We start from the raw sequence: 9832 nt of genomic DNA, 5'->3' as shown, positions 1-9832 counted from the left end.
TTTTTTTTTTTTTTTTGGCTAAGACTAGGAAGACATGCCAAATCTAGAGAATTCTACATTTACATTCAGCTGCCGTCCACAGTGAGGGAAAAGATGCCCCCCCTACCCCCGCCACTTCCTGTGCTGAGTGGACCAGGTCTAGGGGGCCTGTAGGTGAGAATTCAGGACTGCTCAGGAATATAGTCACCAGTGGTGAGTGAGCATCCACTTCGGCTGCCTGAAGCTTACACTGTCCCGTGCACAAAAAGGGCCACATGTTGGGTAGGCACACTTTCCCCCTCACCAGGTGATGAAGGTGGACAGTGGAGTCCCCACCCCCGCCCCCTACTCCTGTCTTCACCAGTTGGCGATTGCAGGTATTCTTTACCCTTCCAAACTCCACCTGCTTCTCTGTCACTCCCTTCAGAAATCCTGCTGTGGCTCTCAGCTGCCTAGCAAGCAGGATTGGGTTAAACAACCATCAGGTGGCTGGAATTTGCCTTCAGAGGTGCCTGGATCCCCAGCACAATCCACTCATAATGTCGGGGTTGTAGGCACCCTGTGGTCCAGGTATTCTTCTGCGGTTTCAATTATGGCCAATTGTTCCCTGACCATTTTCTTTTGCATTATGCAGTTCTATTAGTCCTTCTACATTAAAAAATGTTATGTGTCAAAGTGATAGAGAGATAAAAAGCCTGCTGTAATTTGTGAACCATGCATGGGCTTTTGGGTTGGGAGCACTGGGTCCAGTGTGTGGTCCCTGCCATGCTATAGAGCCACACCTTTGGCAAGGCAATTAGCTGGCTGAGTTTCCGCACTTATAAAAGCACAGATCACACTGCCCAGGGCACAGGTGAAGCTGAGATGAGACTGGGTTTCTGGATGTCTTTTTGCAAACCATGAACTGTAAAGCACCTTCATTTTTATTACCACAGGAAGCTGGGGAGGGGAGAGGCCAGGAGTTGGGCAGGCTTCCTGGAGAAGGGGACCCTAACAGATTGGATAGCATTTAGAAAGACAGAAGTGACAGGGATTTGGAACCACAGTGACATTTATTCCTATTGCTTTGGAGGGTTTTTTTTGTTTTCATTTTTTAACCTGCAAAGCCAGTCCACAAATTCGCATGGATGCCAATCTTTGGAAAGGGTAATGGCAATTTCCCCCAGGAGGCCAAGACAAGGTAGTTAAGGAATTAAAGGAGTTTAGTCTTATGATAGGGGCAATCACTGTTGTGATGGGAATTCCTGAAGCTTATAGGAATGGAATCAAACATTGAGAGCTGCCTGTACGCCCATGCCTGGTGCCAAATGCTCATTATTTAAGCTTTGTATGGAGTACACAAAGGTTGCTTCAATTTTTTTTATGTGTGGCAGTGTGTGTGTTATTGGTGATAAATAAAATAAAACAACAGGTGAATAAATTTTTTTCTTGTTCTTCAGGAAGTAGGTTTGACTTAAGCAGTTGTACCAAAAAAAAAAAAAAATCCCCCAAAAGAAAAACAACAATTACAACAACAAAATCTAGAGCCCCAAGTTCCTTCTTTGCAAACGGAGAAAAGTAAAACAATCTGTTCTCCTGGAATCAGGCTTCTTCCTGGCAGCCCTGGAGGTGACGCAGCATGGCTTCTGGGCATGATGGCAGAGCTGTGTTGCCCGTGGGTAGGCACTGAGGCCGTGTAGGTGATGGTCCAGATCTGAAACCCTGATCAGCCGCTCCCACAACAAGGCAGGAAGCTGGGTTCAAGGATTTGCAATGGAAACCAAAGAAGCTGGTCGTGCTCTGGAAACACTGCCACCTGGGGTGGTGGCTTGTTCTACTCACCAATGACCAGAATAGCTAAGTAAGTGAGCTGCTCTCTTCCAGAGAGTGAAAGGTATGTGTGAGGGAAAAGAAATCAAGACCAAAACCCAAGGGAACTTGTTCTGCCACACTCAGCAGTGTGGCCTCGGACAGTGGCCCTTGTCACTGAGCTTCAGTGCTCTAATCTGTAATCCAGAGAGTTTTCTGGAGGGTCAACCAAGATGATGTGGGGGAGGGGCTTCCTTGACTGCAACGTGCTATACGGATGGGAAATGGCTGGCCCTGAACTCAGTGATCCCCTCTGGCAGTGCTTCCCCAAGATGCTGGGGGGTGGGGTGGGGCAAAGACATTGGAGAATTCTGTCTTCTAGATTTCTCCTCCTGGACCACCACAAAGTGCGCCAGTGTAGCCGAACCTCTGAAAAGGCCTATGGACTTGAACTGTTTAACCCACCTTTCCCAAACTTATCTGACCAGAGGCTCCTATGCAACCAGCAGCCCTGTCTCTGTGTGTGTTTGCATGTGTATGTGTAAGTGTGTACACATGCTTGTGAAACATCTAATAACACCCCTGCAACTGAGAGGCACACTTTAGAAAACGACCTCTCAAACTTCTGTGCCCCTTGAGAATCTGTCATGTGATGTTCCTATACTTTGTAAGGTTTGTCAATTCAGAAAGCATAAGCCAAGTGGAAGGCATGAGTTGCTTACTTCTGATTCCGGTTCTTGATGTTGAAGAAGAGAAAAGCGCTGGCCATGATCATTCCCAGGATGGTGAGGGCAGAGAGGATGCTGTAGAGAGGTAGGGAGATCTTCCGGAGCTGCTCCAGGATGATGGTCTTGTCTTTTGGTGGTTCGGATCCTAGAAGGCCAAGGAAAAGACATCAGCTGAGCCCGGTGCACGGTCAGTCCCTGAGAGCATCTTTGCCTAGATGTCCTTGACGTTGCCACCTGTATACCAACTCCGTGCAGGACATGTCTACTTACCTGGTGAGTGGGCTCTGGTGGTTGGCCAGCCTGCCCAGCAGGAAGCCTTAGCTAGGACTTATTTCTTTCTCTAAATAGAATCAATAAGGGATTTGTGATGCATTTAATAGCCATTAGAAGACTAGAATTTGATTTGGTCTAATTACCCTGTTGAAAAACCATTGCCATTTATCCCCAAAGGTAACAGCAGCTTGGAAGGCACAGGGCTAGGTGCTGTAAATGGATATCATTGGGTGTCACTTGGGGTGGGGAACTTGGCTTTAGCTCTCAACACATGATAATGACCACCCCTCAAAAGGGCGGGCACCTTGCCTGTCAGTTCCATGGAGATGTATATGTGCTCTGGCTGCAGATTTTCTGCCTCAAGGTCATTATGTTATAAAAGCTCTTTCTGGTTTTCCATTTTCATAGGACTTAATAACTGTGGGAGGCAGAAGCTACTGGCACATCTTTCCCTCCCTGCTGTACCAGGACTGGACCGAAACTGTGGGATTCCATTTCTCTGTGTGACTGCGGAGCGATCCTTGCTCATTCTTCAAGGGCACCAGGAACTAGGGGGAGCCCCAAGGGCTACAGAGCAAACTTATCTTTATGGATGGTGGCATGAATGTTCTGTTTTAGTTTTACCAGATATAGGCTGGCTTGGGAGTGGGGTGGCAGGGACTCCCGCAACCCCTGCCCCACTTCTTAAAAATCCTTTCTCAGTTGCTGTTTAGGGTCAGGTTTCTGCTGTGGAATTGTGAAATGTGGGGGCTTTTCCCTCCAGTGGAGATGTGTGGAATCAGCGAGGCACCCAGGAATGGCCAAACCTGGGAGCCTGGGGAGACCCACCTGGGGTCACAGTGACGCCCTCCCTCCTTCCCCGGCCAACGACTGCGCCATGAGCCCCAGTCTCAGTTATGCCTCCTTTCCCAGGAGACACACAGAGGATGGGCAGGTGTTGTAGGGGTTGAGAGCTCCCCCAAATATCTGTGTTTAAAAAACTCTGTTAACGAGTTCAAATGGTTTCGAAACATTCGGTGGAATTTGAACTATCTAAATAGTCTAGGGAAGTTTCTAGGTTCTAAAACAGCTAGGAACCTGCTGGCATGGTGAATGTAAAGCTTTAAGCAATTCCTAGTAAAGTAACTTTTTTTCTTAGGCGAGGCAACCCTTGGTTGACCTCACAAATTGCAAAGACCTTGTCAGCTTATAATCTCTTATTTTTTAATTTTTACTCCTACAGCATCTGGTCTTCCTAGGTGGTCTCCCATCCAAGTACTAACCAGGCCCGACCCTGCTTATCTTATGGGATAAGTAACATTTTTAAGAAGTGCCTTCAAGGATGGAAAGTCAGGGCAAAAGCAGACCCAAGGTGATAGAGGAAACACCATTTCTTGCTTCCAAAAGTGAAAGCTCAACATCTGGAAACTTCTCCCCCCACTTTTCCTCCCCCTCCTCCCACCTGTAGCCTGAACCGTATTAGGCTGGCTCAGGTGCCTGCTGGCTCCCAAACACAGGACCCATCTTGGGGGCTTCCATGAGTTCTTGGCTGGAGATAAGCTCCTCTCTGGCACTGAGAAAGGGGGCGAAGTTTGTGTAAAATGATATATGACAACTATGACCACTAGTTATTTGTGTAGAAAAAACTTCAGAAAATTGACAACAGTTCCTCCTCCTTACTCCACTTTCTCTTCCCTAAAATAGCAGCTCCCAGCGTTGCATCCTAAGAGGTTATAGAAGCCAAATTGTCAGAAGTGTTAGTAACAGCAGCAGCCCTGAGTTTTCTTTCTTGCTCCTCACCCAATCCATCCATTCATTATTCTACCATTCTTCACCATTTGTTCATCCATCACTATTCCTTCACTCATCATCATTAATGATGACTGATCGTCATTAATAATCACCTTCTAACTATCAGGCCTGGTGCTAGGCACCAGAGGTTCAAAGACAAGCAAGACACAGTCTCCGTCCTCAAAGAACTTAAACATTAGTCATATAAGAAGAAAAAGGCAATAATAAGTAATCATGTTTACTGAATGTCTACCATGAGCTAAACTCTTTATAGAGATTTTTTTTTTCATTTGATCCACTCCAAAATCTCACAGGTAGAGAAGATCATTCCCATTTTGGGGGGTTGGGGGTGGGCAATAGTTTTCTAAGTGTTAAGTGCCTTTTATGGTTAGTAAGTGGCAAAGATGGGAGGACTTGAACCCAGGTCTGCTTAACTCTAAACCCTGTTCTCTAACACTACGCAAGCTGCCTCCCATGACAGTGTCCAGGTGGTTGACAATGTCAGGCACAGGGAGGCCTGAGCAGAAAGCAGGAGCAGAGTGCAACTCTACCTGATTGAGTCAGGAAAGGCCAGAGAAAGGAGAGCTGAGCCTTGGAAGATGAGTAAGTTGGCTGTTCACCAGGAAGACAAGGAGGAAAGGGCATTCTGGGAAGAGAACCTGGCAGAAGCAAAGGCATGGCAGTGTTTTGGCACATTTGAGGAACTGCAAGGAGTTTGGCTGTGGAGATTGAAAGAGGAGGCAGAGAAGAGAGGCCTTGGGGGCCACATCATGGAGTGAGGTACCTCATTGGGAGCAATGGGAACTGTGCAGGGCTCTGAGCAGAGGTGGGGCACTCAGCATGGCATGATGACAAGGATGCTTTGGCTGCTGAGGGAAGAATGGACTTGAGGGGGTTAAGACTGGTTAAGTCCATCCACCCACCCATCCATCCTGCTATCCATCCATCATCCATCCATCTATCCATCCACCCACCCATCCACCCACTACTTCACCAACTAATATGTTCACCTGTTCATTCATTTTTTCACCCACCCACTTATCCACTCACTGATCGATCATGTATTCACTTTTTCATTAAACATCATTGAACCTCCAACATGTGCCAGTCCGTGGCTGGTGCCAGGAATTTAAAGTCAAATAGGATCCAGTCAGGAAGCTCATGGTCCAACAACCTAGAAATTTCAATGCAAAGTGATAGCGGCCATAGGAAAGGCAGAGACGAAAGACAGTGGAAGCCAAGAGAAGGGAGCCATTAACTCAGCCAGGGGGTGCAATCAGGGAAGGCTGCACAAAAGAGGTGCTATTTGATCTGGTTCTAGAAGCTGAGGAGTTCTCCAGCAGCAGAAGAGAGGGAATGGTCTTCTAGAAAGAGCAGCAGGTGGAGAGGCCTTACTATTAACTCAATGAAGTCCTTTTCCAGAGGAAGAGACAGAGCTCAATTTAGCTGGGCCATGTTTAGAAAGAATTACTCCTGGCCATCCTCTGGTTTAAACACAGATGCCTCAGTGAGAGCCAGCACTCATGCAAATTCCAGTGACCCATCCCAGGAGCTGGAATCCAGCCTCCACGTGAGTGATGGGGACCCTGTGCTCAGTGAGTCAGTATGTGTTGAGAGGAAAGGATATTCCCTCTTTCCCATGAAGCCAAGGACTTTGAGCTTGGCCCCAACCCTTAGATAATTTTGAGGCCTGGGGTTAATTGAGTAGGCCCCCTCCTCCAAGAAGCCCACTTGCCTTACCTTGGAACTTAATGGTGTCATTGATGATCTCCAGTGTGTCGGCCACAGCGTTATACTCTCCCACCTTCACCTCCCTGCTGTCTGTGGGGAGCAATAGATAGTGGCTGGTTAGATCCGAGTCCTGTGTTTGCGTCTAGGTGCTCTTGTTCCAGCTCTTGCTCCCTCACAGGCCCTGGCTATATTCTTGCAGGCTTTTCCTTTCGCCAGTGCCTCTTCCAGATTGAATTACAAAACTTCCAACATGATCTGGGCTGGAACAAACACTCTCTCACTCTGTCTCATAACTGGTCACCCATCCTTTGCTGTACATCTGCAGATGGGGAGCCTACTTCCCCCATAACTGCATTCTCTGCCTGTTACCAAGTCCTTCCTGGTCACTGAGCTGAATGAGCTCTCTGTAACTTTCTCCTGTCATCTGGCTCTGCCCTCTAGGACCACACAGACCACCTCAGCTCCCTCTGCCTCAGGACACTCCTTGATATTGAAGACAAAGACAGATCATGCCCCTGGTGCTAGTTCCCAAATCCACCTTACTAAACATCATTTCTACTTTCCACACTATCCAGGCCCCTCCTTGGACCACACTCTATAACGTCACTGTCTGCTTGACGGACTGCACCGTAAAGGACTAACTAATGTACTTTAGGCATGACCTGGTCAGCAGCAAGTATAGGGGACCATCCCCACCTTCATTCTGCATATTATATTCCTATTAATGCATTCTGAGGTGGAATTAACACCTTTTAGAGGCTACATTGTTCTGCTTTGTCACACTGAGCACAGAGTCTCCTTCATATGCACTTGTTCCTTAGTTCATTCATAGGTACTTGTTTGGGTGTATTTTTAGACCTAAGTGATGCATTTGAATTTACCTTTATCCTTGATACTATTCGGCTGGTGGGTTTAGGTCATGGTTTTGGTCATCACCAGGGATAATGATGATGATAACTGGATCAGGGTGTTGGCAGGAGAATGAAGAGTGGGAATTAGATTTGACAAAGGTTTCTTTTTTCCAGGTGAAATCTGGACAACTGGGTGATCATTGGGTGGGAAAGATGGGGAACAGAGGAGTTAAGCAAGTGACTGGGCAGCTCAGGTGCCATTGAATGTGCTGAGCCCCAGGTGTCTGTGGATCAGCAGGGTGGAGCTGTCCTTGGTTCTGGAGTCAGCGGAGAGACCTGAGCTGGGGAGACAGCGCTGGGGCCATCAGCATGCAAGCTGGGAGTGGGAGCAGGGGGCAGGGAGGACACCCCCAGGGACAGTGCTGAGTGAGGAAAGCACCAGGGGCATAATCCTGGGGAGTGCCAACCTCTGGGGTCGGGCAGAGCAATTGTATTGTAAGGGGACTGGGAAGGAGTGACCAGGACGCTGGGAGCAGGATGCTAGAAAGTGTGGGCATTGTAGAAGCCAAGGAAAGGGACAGTTTCACAATGGAGCTGGCCATCAATGTCACATGCCACTGAGAGGCTGGGACAGCAAGTTCCTTGAGCCAGGAGTCAGTGGATTTGGCATGTGGGGGACACTGGTGACGACAGATAAAGCAGATCGAGGGTAAGGTGGGGTTAGAGATGGAGACCCAAAGGGAAGGAGTGTGAGAGTAGAGAGTGGAGCCCCCAGGGCAGAGCAGGCTTTGACAGGGTTGAGGAGTGGGCAGGGAGGGACCGAGGGAATTCACCGAGCCCCGCGGTTTGCCTGGATCTGTGCTAGGAATTTTATGCGCCATTCCTTGTTCATTTCTCACAATTGAGAAGAGTAGGTGGTTTTAGTCCCACTTTACAGATGAGGAAACCAAGGCTCAGGTAGGTTGTGGCTTTGCCTAGGGCCCCACTGATACTAAGAGCAGAGTCCTAGGTTCAAACCTCAAACTATTCACACAGCCCATGCTCTTTCCTGACATGGGGCTACCTTGATGGGATCCCTGAGAGGTGACAGTTTTGTGCCAAACTGGCCATTCCATGGGCCACGTGTGCCTCTTGAGTGTATTAACTGCAGAGAGGAGTGCCTACCTGCCTACTCACAGAGCAGGCGGGTCCTCAGAGCTGCAGATCCCAGTCCTCAAAATTCCCAGAGGTTTTAAGGTGACATGACAACAAGAATTCCAACTGTGCACCCAGAGGAACTGCATGCTGGGGCTCTGGCTCTAAGTGAATCTCTTTGTAGAAATGCAAGTGCACTGCCGGTCCCTTATAAACATTCAGGAAATGGAACAGAGAATCCCAGAGGCCAGCCCCACTTCTGCTTGTGTTCCTTTGACCATGGCATGGAAAATAGGTCTGAAAAAGTCACTTCCTTCTCCTGCAAAGGTCTCCTTGTCATTTGGGGGGCATCACACTGTGCAGGCGGCTGTCGCTTGCCTGGGTCCTCCAGCTCCTAAATGTCACATTAGCAGACTCTGCTGGGAGCTCCAGTATCCCTGCTCTGGTCTTTTGAAGTCTCAACCCCAATCAACTCCTGCCCCTTAGAGGAGAAGGCCCTGATTTATTTATTTGGTGTGGGAAGGCAGCACATGAAATATGCAGGCTGATCGGAACAAATCATCAGGAGGCGGGAAGCAGCGTGGCTGGCTCCCCCTCTGTGCCCCCAGCCACACGGCCCACCCCTCTGACTCACACACCCTGCTATACGTCCCATGGCACCAAAATAATACTTAGCTTCCCACCATGACCATAATCATCATAATCTCTCCCTGGGGGCAGTGCTTGGAGGCTCATAGGCGCTTCATACCTTCCTGCATTTAACGCTCATAGCAAACCATGATTTGGGCATAATTCATCCCAGTGTACAGATGAGGGAGGAGCTTCGCATAGATTAAGTGCACACTCCGAACCACGTGCTGGGCAATGACCAAGTGGGCACCTGAACTCAGAGCACTCTCACCACCCATACTGAGCAGGGCTTCCAGTCATTCGGCCCACATCTATTGAGTGTCTACTGCATGCCAGGCCCAGCTTGAGGTATTCCATAATAAAGAGCCCCTCAAAAATCAGGAGCGTAGGTGGTAGAAGATTAGGTTATTTCCTCAGCCCTCACCAAGGTGGCCCTGGGCATGTGTGCTGGAGGCTGGAGATATAAAGAATTAAGGAAAATATCATAATCTCTGACCTTGTAGTTTAGTGACTGCAGCATTGCTCAGCGCTGCCAGGGAGGTGAGAGTTATTCCCATTTGCAGACAACATTCCCCTTCCAGCCCACGCCCTGTGAGCAGATGGCTGTAACTGTAAAATGGGAACTTTCAGAGTGGCTGTGAGAATTGGAGAGGAGAATACAGGCAATTTCTGGCTTGGGGCCTAACTCAGAGTAAGTGTTCAACAAATTATAGTTGTTTGAGTCATGATAAAAGTAACTGAGCTATTTGCTAGGTCCCCAAATACTCCCTGTTTTCTTACTGCCATCTTTCCCCAGTGGTCCCTCTGCTTGGAAGGTGGCTTTCCCTTCCATCTACCAAACCAATGTGTCCAACCCTACCCACTTCTTCCAGGAAGCCTTCCCTGAGTACTGTTCCTCCCCTCCAAGCACCCCAGTTGCTGTGGGCTCAGGGCACTGGGTGACAGACA

At 48.5% G+C, this 9832-nt stretch overlaps 1 protein-coding gene across 1 annotated transcript in view; it reads right to left on the bottom strand.

The window, feature by feature from the left end:
• The window catches only part of GABBR2 (gamma-aminobutyric acid type B receptor subunit 2), a 332110-nt gene that overhangs the window by 79932 nt on the left and 242346 nt on the right, over positions 1-9832 (bottom strand). The window contains exons 9-10 of the mRNA XM_006911541.1: positions 6279-6359; positions 2490-2640 (exon numbers count right to left, since the gene is read on the bottom strand). Coding sequence (XP_006911603.1) covers positions 2490-2640; positions 6279-6359 — 232 coding nt within the window. The remainder of the gene's footprint in view (positions 1-2489; positions 2641-6278; positions 6360-9832) is intronic.

The sequence above is a fragment of the Pteropus alecto genome, unplaced genomic scaffold, assembly GCF_000325575.1.
Source record: "Pteropus alecto unplaced genomic scaffold, ASM32557v1 scaffold114, whole genome shotgun sequence".
Taxonomy (NCBI): Eukaryota; Metazoa; Chordata; class Mammalia; order Chiroptera; family Pteropodidae; genus Pteropus; species Pteropus alecto.
The sequence above is the reverse complement of the archived record's forward strand: the minus strand, read 5'-3'. Positions and strand labels throughout refer to the sequence as shown.